This window comes from Telopea speciosissima, unplaced genomic scaffold, assembly GCF_018873765.1.
Source record: "Telopea speciosissima isolate NSW1024214 ecotype Mountain lineage unplaced genomic scaffold, Tspe_v1 Tspe_v1.0068, whole genome shotgun sequence".
NCBI classification, from domain to species: Eukaryota; Viridiplantae; Streptophyta; class Magnoliopsida; order Proteales; family Proteaceae; genus Telopea; species Telopea speciosissima.
In genome coordinates, this window is record NW_025317404.1 from 50838 (window position 1) to 70432 (window position 19595).

Consider the following 19595-nt stretch of genomic DNA (forward strand, 5'->3'; position numbering starts at 1 on the left):
TTTAAAACCACATGTAAAACCTCATACCTGCAGGTCTGAGATTCAAGGTGTTTTTCACCAAGGGTTTCATTTCCAAGTAGTTTTAAGGCAAGGGAACACCGAGAGAACTTCCTCCTAGGTCCATTAGGGTTCTAAGACCTCATTAGGTCCATGTAATCCCAAAGTTCAAGAAGGAAAAGCAAGGAGAACCTAATTTAGGGTATAATAGGGTAGAAACCCTAAGTCTTTTCATATGGAGGGAGGTTATGAGCCTTAGGACTAATAATGGAGTGAAAGAACTCCACAATAGCCTAGCATAGAGGTTCCAATCGATCTTTGGGTTCCAAGTGGAACCCTAGGTCAAGCCTTTTCCAATTTTCAAACCCCAAAACCCAAAAATAGAAGAAGTGAAGTGGGTTTTAATGGCTTACCTACCCCAAGGTAGAGGTGCTCCACGTTGAGGGCTCCAAGAAGTGAGATCTTCAAGCCTCCAATCAAGCTTCTCCACCCTTCTTCCTCCTTTTCTCCTTCCTTCTTACTTCTTTCCTTCTTTTCCTCTCCTTTCTTCTTTCTTTCTCTTCTTTACCTTCTTCCCACATTTTTGGTTGGAGGAGAAGTAATGAGAAATGAATGCTCCCTCCCCCTTTAGTCCTACTTATAGTAAGTGAGACTTGGGTCCTTTAAGTTAAATGGATCACCCAAGTTAAATAGGTCACTTTAAGTTAAATGGGTCACCCAAGTTAAATGGGTCACTTTAAATTAAATGGGTTAACCCATTGATTCTAAAATCTATCAAAGGAGTCTATTAAAGGGTGGGGTCCACATAATACTGGATCATAAGTCCCTCATACATTTCCTGAGGTAAGTGCGACCAACAAATAAAATATTCCCAACTCAACTAAAATAGTCCGGGCGGTCCAAATCTTGACCCGCACTTCGAGGACATCAAGGGAAAGGATAAATAAATAAGTCAAGGGCTAGAACTTACTTCGCCATTGTCATGGTTTATCCCCCATGACCCCGAATAGTTTACTCCACAGGCAAACCCGTACTTTGATCAATAATTTTGTAGCTGGGTTTGACCACCAGTGAGAACACCTCACCAGCATACATGACAGCGGTATCTACACGTCATGAGGGAGAAATAATAATTAATTATGATCCGGGGTGCGGGTACAACATCCTCCCCACCTTACAAGAAATTTCGTCCCCAAAATTTGAGGCAGCTAGGGTCTCAAGTGATAAGGGTTGTTGGATAACAACATCCCAAGTCACCCACATTTTAAACTAAGTCAAAGGTCGGGTCAAGATGAGGCAGTGCCTACATGGCACAACAAGTCAGGTTCCACAATTCTCTTTTCCTTATAGGGTTACATTATCACAGGGGTGTGGTTCACAATAACCCTAGGAAAACAGGGTTCCAACTACTAAGTTAGGTCTCAAGGAACAGAGGTTCCCTATATCTTCCAGATCAGGTGATACTACTCTAGCCTTCACTACTCTGGTCATTCTTGGGTTACAGGATTTAACCTATCCATTTCCCAACATAGGGTTTACATTCTGAAGGCTTTCACATCTGGTTGTCTCATTACCTAACCCAACTTTAGAATGATTTGGAATATTGATGGAATCTCCTATTGTTCACTTCCAGTACGGAGGGAACGCATTTGATGATCCATTACCCCATTCATATCTGTCGTTGGAGAAGGTCTTGTTACATCCTTCAGTTTCAGGCTTCTAAACCTTTAAACCTATTATACAGTCATTCCACAGGGGAAAGTCCACATCAGTCCTCTTTCAAGAACCAACAATCTTTACTAGCTTTTGGTCCAAGTCAACTCTTTAAGCAGGTCTTGATAATTTAACCTACCCGGTCATTAAATTCATTATTCATTACCCTAAAGTTTGGTCAACCAAGGTCAGGGCTCCAACTAGTTACACAGCAAGGTCGAGGTAAGGTCATACTTGTAGTACCATAAATTACATAGGTTATCGGCCTTTAGGGCAGCATCGGATGCAAGCACGGTTGTAGGCAGGGCCTTGCATCCGCCCTTGCATTCGATCATGGCATGACACAAATTTTGAAGGTGTTCTTTATCCCAATCTGTCCCACTTGGATCTTTAAGTCCCAAGGACAAGGGAAGGGTGTTCTAGGGTCCACTAGGGCCTGGTTATATCATTAAATTCATTGGGCTTAGAGAACTTAAGGGATTGAACTCTCAAAGGTCACGTTCTAGGGTTTTAAGTAATGAAACCAAACTCCTAGTCACACAAGTCCAAGGTTCTATGGGATATCTATATATATTTATATATTTTTTATTTTCACACCAATACATAGGCATAAATTCAATAATTATATTCATATCCCTATGGACATATCTGTCATCTAGGACAATCCACAAGAACAAGAAGTTCTTAGGTACGATTCGCTAAGTCCTTTTTTGGAAAGTCAAATCACGGTGTAGGACTTTCTCTATGAGTCTAAACAAGATTTGGATAAACCAAGTAAAGTTCAAATAGAGTTGTCACTAGCTTGAGGTGTTATGAATGACTTCCAAATACACGTGACATTTATGGCTTACTCAAATAAACCAGCCTATTACTTTCCTTTCTTAGTACCTACCCACAGGTTTAGATTCTACGCACCCCATTAAGGGTCTCTACCCACATAGGTTTAGGTTTTCCTATCCATAAGGTTTGGATCCTTAAATTCACGGGGCTAAGGATCTTCATCCTCAAGGGTAACTCTTCTCCTTTTATGTAAGAGAGGAGTCACAGCGGTCACCAATGCCTGCCATTTCTAATTGGCTAGCCCGGTCGGGTATAAGTCCTAATCCCTTTCAATTTTAAGGTATTAACCAGACTCAAGTGGGCCCCACAAATGGGTCACACAACAAGGATATCCGATCTAGGGTATAGGCACATAATCATTACATATAGGTGTGGTCAAAGGTCTCCAAAACAGGCTCAAAATCTTAAAAGAAATTGGGCGGACTCACGAGCGGTGTCAGTACTCTGGGTCCGTTCATGGCTCCTCCGCGAAGATAAGGAGAGCGGACTAACGGGCAGATGTTGAATGCAAATCCATTCATTCGTTCTGTCTCAGAAGTCTCAATGACCGAGAGGGTTTAAGTCAAACGGATCTACGGACGGACGCATGAGTGTGGGTCCGTTCATTTATCCGCACAATTTTAAAATGATAATTTCAAGTTTGTACGGAGTGGATTCACGAGCGGAGTCACGACAAGTGGATCCATTCGTTCTTCTGTTCGCAAGAATTTAACAAAACAGAGCCGCGAGTTTTAAAACTCACTTTTGGCTCCAAAGAAGGGACATAACCGCAGGGAGAAAAAAAAAAAAACTGTACAGGGACTTCCGTTCAAGCTTCCCTTGGGAGGTTTTCTTGTAATCTTAAGCCTCAAGGTTCAACTCTTACTTGTTCAAGATATGGCTTTCTTCCCATTCTTACTTTCTCTTTTCTTAGATTCGGGATGAATCACCTCAAGTTGTGATCATGTCTTGATTTTGCTTGTAATCCCATGGCCATGTACACCAAATCCATGCCAAACCGATTGGGACTAAGGTTTTTGGGTGTAAATCAAGCCCTATTTGATCAATGGCACTAAGTTGTTGGATCCTTGTTTGATTATTGCATCTTTTATAAATTTTCAAGTCTTTGCAAGTATTTTAGAGATTGTTGCTATATTTTGTCATGTCTAGTTGGATTTTACTTGGATTATGCCCAGGTTTTGGTTGTGGTAAAATCTTCAATTCACAATATTTTGGGAAAACTCTTCAAGTTCAAGTTTAAATCTTTTGCATGCCATAAAATCTCATAGAAAATTATCACATTGTTTTATCTTCAAGCATATTCTCTTATATACATGATTGTTGATAAAATCCTTAAAATCTTTCCTATTTTCCTCAGACAAATAATTCTTGTCCCTTTTTGAGGTATTTTCATCCAATAACTTGCTCGTTTGGTATTGATTGGGATATAAAGTAGCCAAAAACACATGTTATTCACATTGATCTCATTATTCACATCCATGCACTAGGGATCTCACATGGATTTTACATGTGCATTTATCTTACTCATTTCTCTTCACTTCAAATATCTTCCTATGGTTATCATGTCTCATTTTTCCTAATAAGCTTTTATCGCAATACAGTTTTCATATCTTGTAGACATTTCACTTCTATAATTTTATTTGCCAAGCACAAAGTTTAAATTACCAGGGTAAGATAGGTCACAAGGGGGGCGAGGGAAAACAACAGATGAAGGTAACAAACACCAAAAATAGGTTGGTTAAACCAAACAGGGCCAAAAATCCTTTCTGGCTTGGGCGGTTTTATGCCTGGTTTCACTCAAATATGAAACTGCAGGTACATCCGCCTGAGACTGAAACCAGAATAAACAGCCTCTGTTAATCGCGAATTTACAAGTGATTTTTACCTGGGCTGAAACCATATGTAAAATCGTCCGGCCTTTTTCTTTAAATTTAAAACCCGCGATTTAAAGAGTCATTTTCCCTCCATCAAGACACAACTCTAAAAAGCTCTGGAGAAACCCCAAAACACGATTTCAGGTTTTGGAACTTGGGGTTTTTTGTTTCCTTTTGCTCGGTAGGCTACTCACAACCTAATCTCAACCATTTTCTCACCATAAGCAACCTATACAAGGGCTTGCATACGATCTTGGCATCTAACTCAAGGATTTGGGTCAGATTTTGAAAAAACCCAAACCCTAATCGATTTTTTTTTCTTCTCTTTTGCCATATTTGAATCAGTCTTACTAGATAGGGCTTAGTTTACATCATTTGAGTTGTCACAAACCATATTTACTTATTTCTCATGATTCAATCTCCCAACCACAAAATCTAAAAAATTTCTTTGAAGTTTATAGCATGTTTCATGATCAAATAAGTCCATATTTTGCTTGAACTCACTGTTTTGCATAAAGCATTACTTTCTAGGCATAGGGTGGTCATGAATCTCTATCATGTATGATTGCATTCGCATAGTGATCATGCGTTCCCTTTTTCCCCAACTTCTTAGATCACAATTTAATAAAATCAGAATTTTCAATTCACCAAAAAAAAAAATCAGAATTTTCTAGCCTAAGAATCCTGCTGTAATTTAATTGCTTTGGAAAAAGAATCAAAGGCTGGATTTTAAACCTCATAGATTTACAGTGATCATCCTACTTAGGCTTTAGCATTCAAGGTGCTAATTTGTTATCAATCTTAGCTTTTGGCTGCAGCTTAAGAGTATCTCATGGCTCCAAGAACACGACGTGCATGCGTTGAACAAGTTGTACCAACTGTCCTAAATCCACTATGGTTTCAAAAGATAGAGGACCAAGAGCTTTACCAATACTACTTCCGCTTCAGAAATATAGTGGAAGGGCGGGATGTAGTGTTGAATGATCTCAAGGCTTACAAGGTGGGGCAGAGAATCGAGGCATTGGGGTGGACTAACATTCTCAATCTCCCTGAATCATATTATCCAAAACTCATCCGATATTTCTAAGCAAATCTGGACACCAAGAACCCGGGCACACAAAATTATCCGGTTGTTTCATATGTCAAGGGGGTCCCTATAGCCTTCACAGCAACACAGTTAGCAGGGATTCTTAATGTGTCTATTGGGGAAGTGAAGATCTATTGCTCACCGGGAAAGAACCCTTATACCTTCATCAAGCGGAAGGTAGTGACATTCTGACGGCCTCAGGCGGCTGAACCTGCGAGTGGTGGATGGCTTCGATGAGGTCATGAAGCAACTCTCCGATCAGACTCGGCGCCTAGAGGGTATCGAGAGAGGGGTAGATGACATCAACACCTTTCTTGGTCGCGGTGGTGCAAACTACTAGCCCAGCTTTCTCTCAACAAATCGAAGTTATCTCGGATCAGTTCCTCTAGTTTCTTGTTTTAGGATAGATATTTGTGCAGCTCTTTTACTTTTCCTTTAGTTTTTTCTTTTCTCTCTTTTTTTTTTCTTCTATTTGATCAGTTTGTTTGGAACAACTGGGAACTTTTGAAAATGGTGGACTTGTATATTTAATCTGAGATTAACAGAATCAAATATTTTGAGTTGGAACAAATGGGATCTTGCATTCTGAGTTGGAAAAGGCACAGTTATGCCCAAACAAAGAATCTGGAACAATTATGGTGTTTAGATTGGTATCTTTTGATTGAGCGGGATGGAGTCATATGTTTTTGTTGGAATGGATGAAATCATGAATGTTGAAATGGGAAGGATATGATTGCCTCCTAGGAAGATTTGGAACAATTGGATATTTATAATTAATCTTATATGTATCTCTATGTATTTGCTTAATTCTCTCTTGTGTAAATCATTGTTGATAATTGTGTTTGGTTATGATTGATTCATTATTGTTTATGAATTATAACATATAATTGCCCATTTATGACCTACTTAAGACTCAACCAAGCAATTACATAGTTGTAGCTTAACAGCCTATGGTTCAAGTCCTAAGTTCTTGTTTCACCACAATCAGTCTTCTTCTATGTCTGCACACAATCATTTATGTTCTTGAAGATTTTTTAGTTTAGAACCTAATTGTGGAGAGTAAATCAAGAGTCCGCGAGACTGTGATCGGTGCAGAGCATCATTGCTCTGATACCACTCTATCACACCCCCATCCCAGACAAGAAATATAATATAATATAAGGGGTGACTAGGACGACACGTGTCATCCCATTAAGCTACCAGGATCACTGACACAGTGTCCCAACGCACAGTCATAGCCAATATTAAAGCAATATAATATCAAAGTGCGGAAAGGGAATATTACAGTCCAAAAGATTAATAGTTTTTGCGGAAGCATATAAAATCAAATAGTTACAAGATGTTCAAAGGCTAGATGATAAATACTGTGCTTAATACATTTCCCAAGACCATCTAATAACTATCAACAAGGGTATAACAGTAAATGTTTATACATGAGCCTAACCCTAAAATAATCAGAAAAGGGACCAAGTCCCAAGTATCCTCACGGCCCGTAGGCGCAATCGTCACAAGGACACCCGTCGTCATGTTCCTCTAACACAGCTTCCGACTCCTCCGTATTATTGTCATCGTATCCCGAGGGCTGGACTTCGAGTCCCGCGAGATACCCGCCATCTGCATCATAAACTAAAAAGTGTGTACACGAGGGGGTTAGCTCCACTGAGCCAGTGAGGGGATGGGAATGCACAAACACACAGATCACATAGTCCGATAATGCATGCATATGTTAAATAAATTTTTCACCTATCATCACAACTAAGTCAAAGGTATATGCTATTGTGACAACTCGGGTAACACTGTGGGTCACTTCTATCATCGCCATAATGAAACCTCAATTGTCACTTGGGGGCCTACGCCAGACAAAGCCACCAAAATTTCCCAGTGACAGACCCCTTGATAACCATCACTACCATGACTGGCTCTCTCTCACACCACAAAATCCGGGCTTGGTTATCCAACACCTAAACCCCTGTTGGCAAGGGTCGTAGCATGAGGGTGCAAAGTCCTAGCCGCAGATATACTACATGCAAGTCCTATCGTCCTGAGAGGTATTCTAGGTGCAGAAACATCCCATACCATCTTGCACCCGGGTACCAGCATGACACGGCACATACAGTTCAATATGACATTCAATAAGAATAATTCATGAATATATATATATCCGGGGTTCTGGCACCGGCACTCACCGGCACCGTGACCCATTAAAAGATGTAAAGCAACCACAATCATCATCATATCAATCATATATTAAAATATGCAAAATGCACAATCATGCTTAATAACATATACTAATAATATGGTACATATGCAATTAATAATAACAAGCCCAAACAAACCAAACCCACTCACAATATAGGTTATGCCCCGAAGTTACAAGTTGTCGCCGCGATTAAGTAACACGTCACAAGATGGGAGTTTTAAACCTAAACAAAGAGTAAGAATAGGGTTAAAAAAGTAAAGGGGAGGATTCCCAAAAAGGTATCCCATAAATCACCTAAGTATAAGGTTTCAGAGGCAGGGTGGTTTTATGGGTGGTCTCATGCCCAATTCCTGAAACTGCATGTAAATCCTAGCTAACCAGGGGCTCAGGAAGGTCTCGGCCAAGTGCGATTTTAGGGGTGGTTTCTCTCAGAACATAAAATCGCACGTAAATCCAACTTTAACAGGGGCTTATTCAGGAAGATAAATTTCAGGGTGGTTTCTCGTAGGTCTTAAAATCACATGTAAAACCTCATACCTGCAGGTCTGAGATTCAAGGTGTTTTTCACCAAGGGTTTCATTTTCAAGTAGTTTTAAGGCAAGGGAACACCAAGAGAGCTTCCTCCTAGGTCCATTAGGGTTCTAAGACCTCATTAGGTCCATGTAATCCCAAGGATTCAAGAAGGGAAAGCAAGGAGAACCTAATTTAGGGCGTAATAGGGTAGAAACCCTAAGTCTTTTCAAATGGAGGGAGGTTGTGAGCCTTAGGACTAATAATGGAGTGAAAGAACTCCACAATAGCCTAGCATAGAGGTTCTAATCGATATTTGGCTTCCAAGTGGAACCCTAGGTCAAGTCTTTTCCAATTCCCAAACCCCAAAACCCAAAAATAGAAGAAGTGAAGTGGGTTTTAATGGCTTACCTACCCCAAGGTAGAGGTGCTCCACGTTGAGGGTTCCAAGAAGTGAGATCTTCAAGCCTCCAATCAAGCTTCTCCACCCTTCTTCCTCCTTTTCTCCTTCCTTCTTGCTTCTTTCCTTCTTTTCCTCTCCTTTCTTCTTTCTTTCTCTTCTTTCCCTTCTTCCCACATTTTTGGCTGGAGGAGAAGTAATGAGAAATGAATGCTCCCTCCCCCTTTAGTCCTACTTATAGTAAGTGAGACTTGGGTCCTTTAAGTTAAATGGGTCACTTTAAGTTAAATGGGTTAACCCATTGATTTTAAAGTCTATCAAAGGGGTCTATTAAAGGGTGGGGTCCACATAATACGGGGTCATAAGTCCCTCATACATTTCCCGAGATAAGTGGGACCCACAAATAAAATATTCTCAACTCAACTAAAATAGTCCGGGTGGTCCAAACCTTGACCTGCACTTCGAGGACATCAAGCGAAAGAGTAAATAAATAAGTCAAGGGCTAGAACTTACTTCGCCATTGTCATGGTTTGTCCCCCATGGCCCCGAATAGTTTCCTCCACAGGCAAACCCGTACTGTGGTTAATAATTTTGTAGCTGGGTTTGACCACCAGTGAGAACACCTCACCAGCATACATGGCAGTGGTATCTACACGTCATGAGGGAGAAATAATAATTAATTATGATCCGAGGTGCGGGTATAACAAACACCGTACGCAATCTTCAAATTGTTAATAAAAGAGAGATGAAGAGAACCCAAGTAAACTATGATGGAAACAACTGGGCAGAAACAAAACAAAAGCCTAAGAAATTTCAGTAGAAAGTTGTGATCAGAAAAGATGAACAATTATCTGGATGAGGATGGAGAAAAAAACAGAGACCGAGAAGAAAATTCAACACATCAAAAAGGTCAAAAGCAGAAAAAGGAAATAGCTTAGATATGATGGTAACTCAAGGAAACAGTAAAATGAGAAGAAAGAAAGAAAACCCAGATAAGAAAATTTGAGACGAATGGAAATGCAAGCAGAGAAGCACAGAAACAGATCCAAATGAGGCGAAATCGTGAAAATCTCTCAAGCCCCAACTACCTTGTTATGGCTGATGAACTAAACCCTGAATTCAAGAAACAAGAAAAAACTTGATGGAGATTTTATTTACAGTGTTCTGTATTTTTTTTCATAATCTGCTTTGATTTTTGACTTTGTTCTTTCTTTTATCCATTTTACCCTATATGAACAGGTCTGAGGCGGTTTGCGAGATTCACCCGGTAGACCCTTCTTCTTCTCCTGCTGCTGCTACTCGTCTCATCTTTGATTTTACATTTTTAATTCCTTTTACAATCCAACAACCCAAGTGCGAATTCGCGTTTCGTTCGGTAAGAAATAAAGACTCTAGAGCTCTAATGGACTAAAGCCTGAGAGTGGTTCAGGAATTAAACTCTTTCCAATGAGCCAGCAAGGTTATGCTGAGTTTTCCTTCTGCTTATTATCGTCGGCCGAAGATAGAGCCATTTTCCGTCTCAGTTTGGTAGCCAGATGACGGAGCGATGGAGAGGTTCTGTAACATCTTGTTTGAGGGCTTTTCGTTCTAAATGAAATGTGGATGAGTGAAATGGAGATGGGTTTAGTTTGAGTGAAAATGGTTCGATTAGAAGTGGGTTTAGTTTGAGTGAAATCTGGTTCGCTTAGTGGGTTTGGTTTAGGGGTTTAAACCGTTTTAACGAGGTCTCTTCCGAATTTAAAAATTTTTTGATTTAATTCAATACAAGCCGTTGGATGGTTAAAAAGACAGGTGGCGTGCTGAGAAGTCGTGGAAGTAGGATGGAAGTACACCGATGGAAGTAGAGGATGTGGATCCGTGGAGGGTATGGGTATGGGGTGGAATGTTGGTATCGAACAATTGAGTGGGGCACCTATTTCTACAGGTTACTTCCAATTCAATATTCCTCCCAAATTGAAAATTTCCAATTTCAGTCAAAGAACATGGATCCCTACAACTCATCACTCTGCTCGTTTACACATTTATGTATTAAATAAAGGAAAAATTACATGATTAGCTACTTTTGCGTTTTCATTTACAAAACTGTCTGCCCTATGTTTGAGTTAACAAAAATAGACAAAAACAAGTTTAGTTTTACAAAATAGTGACTCTCCTTCCTTCCTCGGCAATTCCCCTCTGAAAAAATCTCTTTTTTTTTTCCTCTGTTACTTGGGGTAGCAGAGAATGGCGGTGGCTGGGACAAGGGTAGGGTTGCAGGGAACCGAGGATTCCAGGGCGAGAAGGCAATGACAAGGGTAAAAATGTCTAAAAAAGTAAGTGTGGGAGGAAGAGACTATTTTGTCTAGTTTTGTAAACCTTAACTTGTTTTTGTCTATTTTTGTTAACTCAAACATAGGGTGGATAGTTTTGTAAATGAAAACCCAAAAATAGCTAATCATGTAATTTTCCCTTAAATTAAAAGATACAAAAGATCAAAGAGTTCAGGTATTAATTAATTATTGACATTTGATGCATCACAAGCTTTCTTCTATCGAGCCCATGTGGAGAAAGATAGGAGTAATCGAAGCTCCTGTTCATCCTAGATACTTAACAGTAACCTAACATTACTATTTGGATATTCCAAGATGGGTAAGGCAAGGCTAGATGAACCCGTCCAACCCTAATTTTGTTTTTCCTATCAAACCCTAAACCTTTGAAATGGTAAAAGAAATTGATATCTGCTTTCATTTTCCTAGATTCCCAGTTTGCCACTTGTAGAAAAGCAAATGATGAGTTGCCACAAGTAATGGTCGCAGGAGTTGGAATTGCCGCTAGAGGCGCCAGAGGCAGAGCAGGTGATGATCACCCAAAATGGATTTGCAACAATTCTCCAAAACGGTAAGATATGGAAGAAGAGGGAAGAAGATGAAATGACAATTTTTTTATTTAAATAACTAAGGGGATAAAATGGACATTTCACTTTTGCATACTAACTATGCTTAACGTTAGGGGAAGGTTGATATTTTGATCATGTTTGGCATGTCCGGGATATATTGCATACTTACGGGGGATGTCCGTGAAATTTACCTTTAAAAGTATATGGGAAAAGGTTTTGTACACGGTCGTGTAAACCGTGCACAAGAGAGTCTTTCACAAAAAATTGGAAAAGGCATAAATACCCACTCATTAATTACTGTCTTGAAACTCCCACCCTCTCACATACACGGTTTACACGACCTTGTACGAAAACTTTTTTGGTTTCTACCAAAAAAAACCAAAAAAATCTAAAGGCGTAACTTTTTTTTTTTTTCTTTCTCTGGATGTGCCTAAAGGCTTACTTTACTTGGTTGCAAAGTTTTCATTCCCCGCTAGAACCAGCACAAATCCTCTCTTCCGATCGCTTCAAACCCTCTCTCCTCCCTCCGGTAGTATCTCTCTGCCCCGACCCCTTCCACCACAAAACCCTAAATTCCCGTGAAAACCCTACCCTGTTGCTTCTCTCCACTTCGTCACTTTCCCGCACGAACCCTCCCTGCTTCTTATTCTTATCATTTCCTCTTCCTCATCTCTTGCTATTTTCTCTCTAGTTGTCTGCAAACAAGTTGTTTGGGGATTTTGGTTTCAGATGCAGGAACGGTAAAGACACGAACAGTAAAGGTACCATTCCATCTCTCTTCTTTGTTTATCTGTCTCTGTGGATGAGAGGCTATGTTGATTCTGTTGGTTTTTATGTAAAATATGGACTGAAATCTTATCATTACTGTATCTGTCTCTGTTTAAGTGGCTCTGTTGGTTTATTTTTATTAAATTACATCTCGTATTTACATTTCACTAAGATAGGACTTGCTAAGCCTGGTGCTAAGCTGAGTCACTTGGTTTTAGTAGTCATCTACTCCTTAGCTCACTTGGTTTTAGAATCTCACTTTGCAGAATTACGATAGATTCCCCTGCATTACTAAGGAAATTCAACTCTATCTCTTAGCATGAACAATAGGAAAGTCCAACATAAGGTCAATTATAAAAGCAATATGGATTGAGGCACTAAACACACAAGAAATCTAGATCAGATTTAATTCTTTAGAATGCATGATGCTGAGGTAATATTCTTATTTGCTGATACTTACCATAATATTCTTAGATGTTTTTATTTTTTCTGATATTATATTTTAGATGTTATTGATATTTTGAAATATTTCTTCTTAAGTTCATGATTAATAAGGGTAAATTACAGATCACCCCTGATTTTCAATCGAAACTCAGATCACCCCCTGGTTTTTGAAAAAACTCAAATGTCCCCTCCTACAGTAACGGTGTTAGTCTGCTGTTAGTTATTGGTGTGAAAGGACTATTTTACCATTGTACTAAAACATTAGAATTAGATTTACAATACTACCCTTCCTTCATCTTCAACATTGGTCAAGGGTAGTTTAGGGATTTAAATTTATTTAACTGGCTGACATCATCACTTAATAGCATAAAACTAACGTTAGGGACTAATTTGTCATTTTGGGGTCTAAACCAGGGGGTGATTTGAGTTTTTTCAAAAAGCAGGGGGTGTTCTGTAATTTACCCTTGATAATATGACAAAAGCATAGTAAATAATCTGTTAAAATAAAAAGACCTAAACATCTAAATTGTTGGTGAACTAGTGCCACTCTTAAGAAAGGAGTCAATACGCTTTACAATGTTCTTACACATTCCAGGACCACAAGTAGATCTCACATGGGGGATTTCCTAGTTAAGAAGTCCTTACTCCTTATTTGTGAACAATGACTGCTCTCCATAGGCTATCTTCCCCTACCTATACAGCTATTTTGTATGCTTTATTTATTTCATTGATTTTAGTGTACAAAGTCCATCTCTCTGATCTCTTGGCTTGAATACTTGCTTCCGGTCTACAAGATGGAACTTATTCTCTACCTCCATCCTGTCCGAAGATAAAATCCCTTTGCAGTTATTGACCTGATTACCAGCCCTCAAACTGCTTCTCCATCCTTTCAACCACTTTGTCCACTGTCCAACACACTCATCTACAATGAAGGTATTGGACTAAATCTGCAATGATGGAAATCTCACTAATCTGCCCCAAAGCATCTTAGAGTACATCTGAGATATCACAATTACCTATTCAGAGCCTAGCAATAGATCTAAGTATGAACGACAAATGGAAAGTGGGTGATGGCTGGCTGCCTTTAGGAATCATAGACCTGTCAATAAGATTTCGTTAGCTGCTTTCTTAATTAGTCTTCTCCAAGTTTAAATAACCAAGTAGAAAGGAATCATGGAAGTGAGTATCCTTGAGAGAGGTCTTCTGAAATTAAAGAGCATCTTTGACACCCAATATTGATATGAATAAAGAAGGATCCGTCTGAATGTGTAGTTTACGATGCCCCTCACTCATTGGCGTCACAAGCACTCAGGTGCACAACCACAACATAACCATCAAATCACAAGCTGTAGAAATACTCTTTCCATCGTTCCTTAATTTTTTCATCCTTATTAGTACTCTATCATCATCACTTTTAATACATGTAACATGGTCAGAAATAATTGATAGAATATCATGTGAAGGTCATCCACAATCAATTAATTGAAAATAATCAGTCTTAATTATCCACAAGTCATATTCAATGCTCAAAACAATCCCATATAACAGTCACAATTTTTTGGCATCATATGCCTATTACAAAAGAGTAATTGATATGCCAAGAAATTAAGGTTATGTTTGGATATCAAGAAAAGAAAAAAGAAAAAATTTAAAAAAAAAATTGAATTTAAGGAGTGAGATAGACACATATATCAATCATTGCATCATCATGATTTAGTCTCATTATGTTTTTTCTTTTCTTGGCATCCAAACATAGTATGTGACAAATTATCTACCGATAGCAGTTCTTGGGTTTGCAAGAATATGTACATTTACCAAAACCAACCGACCCATGTTTTTGCACGGTGGTTTTATTCCTCCTTTGGCTGCTATGTATATGAATGCCTTCCCCACACTTCACTTCAAAGCACATTGTTTCACAGTGTTTAAGCATTGTTTTGAGTATCTTAATCCCATTGTTTTATGATTGTTTGTTTGTGTTTACTTTTTAATAGGAAATGAGTTGGTCGTCGAGTGATGATTTTTTTGTGAGCTGCAAGTTAGAGGTCTTCGCGGTTGACCTCTTTTCCGAACCATTAGAATTGACACAGTGCAAAGCTGTCGTCTATGATGGGCCGAAGGGTGATGATTTCAAGAAGTTCTTGCGGTTTAAGAACTTTCGAGTAAACCGTCAGGGAAAGGCTATTGTTCGTGTCCAAAAGCGTGACGACGATGATGAATTCCTTGAAGGTGAGTATGATACCTTCGTTTTAGAAACGGTGGTACCATTGGGCCCTTTTGGTTTCCAGAATGTGCCGTTATCAAAGCCACAAGCTATGAACGAATTGCAAAGCCTCCTAGACAATACCAAGGCTGAATTGGTGAAGAAGAATGATGAGCTTAATGAATTGCGAAGCCTCCTGGATAATACCAGGGTAGAGTTGGCAAAGAAAAATGATGCACTTAATGAATTGCAAAGCCTCTTGGACAATACCAAGGATGAATTAGTGAAGAAGAATGATGCTCTTAATGAATTAATGAAGCAGAAGATTGATCAGGACTGGAATCCTGAACAGTTCAGCAGACTGAATATCGTTGCGATCATTAACTCAATGAAGAGAGTGTTTCTTGACTTTGGTCTTGAACCACCGGCAAGTGAAGATCCAGAATCTGTGCTGAAGTTTGTCGAGATGTTACATGATTTGATCCTTCACCAAGAATTCAGTGCCACTTTCTTAGTATCCGCGAATGGGATACTGACCTCTATTGCAAGTATGTTTGAGAAATACACTGGCTTAAGCATTGGCATGGAAACAAATAGTTCGACTGCAGCCCAACTCATAAAGAATCTACTTACCTTAAGAGGCTTTATGGATTCCCACTTCTTTATAGATGGCAGTGTGATAATTAGGGATTTCCGTTTGATGAACGAGGAGGACCTCCCAATAATCTTTCGGGATTCTGCAACAGGTGTGGTAGAGCTGAAGCAAAAGGAGATAGGTACGAAATCAATCGATAACATCGACGCATACTCCATCTTCTACGGGTATTTCAACATTCCAACGATGGGGGTGTTCAAAGGTGTTTTGACGAGAGTTCATGTGAATCTGCCGGATGAGATCATGGTGAAACTTAGAGTAGGCAAACATAACCTTAATGATAAAAGGTTTTGGTTTGTCTATGCCAACGGGTCAGGTATATTTCAAAAGGATCCTTTATGTCCTCTTGAATCGACGGTAGACAATAAGCTAGTGGATGTCAAATTCCCCCTTTCTCGGATCTTAGGTGGCGAGACCGACTTCTTAGGGTTTGTGCTTAAGATGAATCGAACCTTCGTTAACGAGAAGGGAACATATCTCAAGTTTGATTTTATTGCAACCAAGAGGACAATAGCGGTGAACGACCATCTCCTTCACTATTTTGACAAGGATTTTGCACTGTTTGATCCTTTTAAGTTGGTACAATTCGATGTGAATGAATGTGCAACCGATATCATAGACCGAAATGTTTCAGTCCCTTCATCATGGACAGATAAGAGTGAGCAATATGCCTCCTGGATTGTAAATGAAGCTTTGGGTAACGACTGTGCTTTCACGTTGAAGGGTATCTGTTTTATTGGGAAAATAACAAAAGCCTATGGTACTTTCCGCAATAATGCTCTGGTCAACGTCTTCTTCGAACATAACCAACACGGGGAGAATTGTTATGTCGATGCTCTGGCAACAACTTTCTTTGTTTTGAAAACAGAGAAATTAACTTCTTGGGTTAATGGTGAAAAGATGGCTCTGGAATTTATTTAATATGGGGCCTCTATATGGTTTATTTTATTTTAGTCGGTTTTAGTTTGTGAAATTGTGTAAACTCTGAGTCTAGCTTGGATAGACTGGTCGCACTATTTGTATTGTCTCTTCCTAGGTGGTATCAATTTGATTGTGCTTTAGTGGGTTCTGTCACTTCTGCACACTCTACCCATGAATCCGATCAGACAACTTGGAGGAAAAAGTAACGTTTGGTTTATCAAAACCATCTTAACTCGGTTGCGAGGTAGACTTCATTTTCACCTTTGGGGATGGAAGTCCTTTTCCAACTGAAGCCTTGGAAACTCATAGAAAGTCTTGAATGAAGAAGGATTGTGCAAATTGCATACATAAATATAATAATAGTAGTGAATACATATTAAAGAATAAAGTGGAAATCATATAGTCCTCAAACCTCAAACAAATAATTTTGTTGCACTTTTTGCATGGCCTCCCATGTGTGCTAGTACATTAATGCTACATGCATAGTTAAGTTTACACAGTTTCTGATGTGTTTATCCTGTGAATTGATGCATTTGAAGTTGAGTGTGATAATTAAGGATTTTTGTGGGAAGAACCATAGAAGCGTTTATGTATTTTGCCGTCACTTGTTGTAAGGGTTGCTTTTGGACTTCATATCTTGCATTATACTGAACCGTAACAATAAAATTTTTCCCAATTGTGGAGAACAGTTGCTGCTGCTGGTTCTACTAATTAATTGTTCCTGTGCTTTGTAGGCTTGAGCATTCTGTTGTAAGAGTTATTAACTTAGAAGATGATTCTTTAATTAGATACATTAAAAGTATATGACTGTCCCCCGTTGTGCAAAATCAATGATGAAAGATGATTCTTTAATTAGATACATTAATTTCTTGGTGGTGGTTTGAGTTATTAACTTAGAAGTATGACTGACTGACTGACTGACTGTGCCACATAATATTATGTGATGCTAGCATCATATCAATGAAATAAAGGGTTAAGGCAGACCCAGAAACAAACTTGACATATCCAATACCTATATAACTCAAAAGCCTACCGCTGCTTCCTGACCCCTACCTGCCTCCCTCCCTCATATGTTGATTGAGATTTTGAGTAGGGATAATAAGGATCTCTTTTTATTTTCATTACTTTCAAAAGTGCAACACAAACACCACTTGTTTTGCAAATGCATCATATGTATGTGTACCTTACAAGGTTTTTTTTTTCCGGAATGAAAGGGCTCTTTTTGTACAACTTGGGCTTCCTTTTCCTATGTTTCTGAAGTTTCTTCTTCGATCTTTGTATATGTCTCTCTCTCTCTCTCTCTTTCTTGGCCAAAATTTGGGAGGGATTAATTGCTCTCTTTCCTTCTTGAAGAAGTCCCTCGAAAGTAGTCCTAGCCCTCTCTTTAAAAGGGCCTTTTTTATAATGTGTTTGGAATGACTTGGAAAGCAACCTCCATTCTTTTCATTTTGCTGATTCAGGCTGGGAGCTGATGATGAGTAGTATCTTATCTTGTGTCTTTTCTCTTCACTCTTCACTCTTCACTCTTCATTCATTGACAGTCATGATCAGACTTCCTTTATTCAGTTCAGATCAGGTCTTGAGAGTTAATCTGTGATCAGATCTGAGATAAAGGAAGCAACTGTCTTGATTCTCTTTCAATAATATTATTCATAACCAGTTACTTTCTTGTTTCTTTTTTTTTTTGTTTTCACATATCCCTGCATCTCTTACCCAGTATTATGGTTTTTCTTTTCTTGTTTATTGTATTGCAAGAAACTTGATGTGCATTGTATTGTATTGTTTTGTGTCTTTTGGCTTCCCTGAGTTAAAGCAATTACACCCCTTCCTCAAGAGGAGAAAAGAAATATCTGATTGGTTAGCATATAAACATGTATATCAGCACTACATCCATGATGAAGTTTGGACTCATGTAAAATTCAAATAATTCACTAAAATTACGAGAAATCTGTGAGTATTAGACATCAAATTATTGATAAAGCCAAAAAAAAAAAAAAAAAGGAAACTCATGTACCTAAGGCAGAATTTATTATGATGCAGAATCCAGATTCCAGCTCTAATATCAAGGAGAAAGAAGAACAGGCAAGAATGCGGTTCAGTCTGGCCCAGTTTTGTCCCAGTTTTACTGGTCCTACGGCTTTTGATTTCAGTTTGATGGCTGCAAGTATCCCCTGTTATAGTTATTAATAATCTCAGCATTTTGAGGGATGCTTGTCACTTAAATTTATGTATTAAATTTATGTAATTTCTTACTTTTATTTTGTTTCTGTTTATTTATGAGGGTGACAAGTTTGGCTCTCTTACTATTGCAGGGAAGGATCTAAAGCAGGCATAGCTAGACCAAAATTTGAAGTTTGATCCAATTAGACAGCACAAACATTTTTGCCCCTTGATTGTTTCAACAAGAAATGTTGCACCTGGGTGGCAACAAACATTGTCTGCTCTAAGTTGCGGCAAAGAGGCCTTCTCAACCTTTGCTTGCAGACTCTCCCATCTTCTTCCTTATTTGAGGTATGTTAGAACTAATTTTTGACTGGCAGTGATGATCCCATTGCTTTGCTCCAAAAGCTTTTCACATCTCTATCTCCAAAAAGAATGAAGACTTCTCATGAATCAAGCTTAAGGTTACTGAGAAAAACTGATTGGGTTTGCAGGGTATGATCAACATGGGTCTTCATAGGTCAGACAATCAGCAATTGGGATCCCCATCCCCCAAAGCAGGTGCGATGCATTCTATGGTCGGCCATTTTCTGTTGGCATCATTGAAAGAACTTATTTTCTGTTGGGCATTCCACCACCCTTTACTCTCAAAAACTATACTTGAGTGATGGTGGCTGGAGACCAAGTGTACTATTGATGGAGCAATACTGGTTTGCGAAAACTATCTCCAGTGTCAAATGTAATGAAATTATGAAAACGATGTGAGACAAGAATTTTTATCCCCTATGATTCCCTGCTCGGTACAATTCCCTACATTCTTTAATAAGAGGGGGGGTAGACCCCACCCAGACAGAGTGTTCAGTCAGGGGGTGGAATGGTCATTTCGCCCTCCTTGTTAGAGATTATAGGGAATTGTACCGAACAGGAACCGTAGGCGATAAAGGTCCT

The 19595-nt window shown here is 39.0% G+C and overlaps 1 protein-coding gene across 1 annotated transcript; it reads left to right on the forward strand.

Annotated features, from left to right (window-relative positions):
* Positions 1 to 12083: 12083 nt before the first annotated feature.
* Positions 12084 to 16487, forward strand: LOC122647501. The gene is made up of 2 exons (XM_043840890.1): positions 12084 to 12257; positions 14703 to 16487. The coding sequence occupies exon 2, from the start codon at positions 14706 to 14708 to the stop codon at positions 16485 to 16487; it is 1782 nt and encodes a 593-aa protein (XP_043696825.1). The 5' UTR covers positions 12084 to 12257; positions 14703 to 14705.
* Positions 16488 to 19595: the final 3108 nt, after the last annotated feature.

What these genes read in the sequence shown, in the direction of transcription:
- LOC122647501 (XM_043840890.1), top strand. Translation starts at nt 14,706, where the DNA reads ATGAGTTGGTCGTCGAGTGATGATTTTTTTGTGAGCTGCAAGTTAGAG.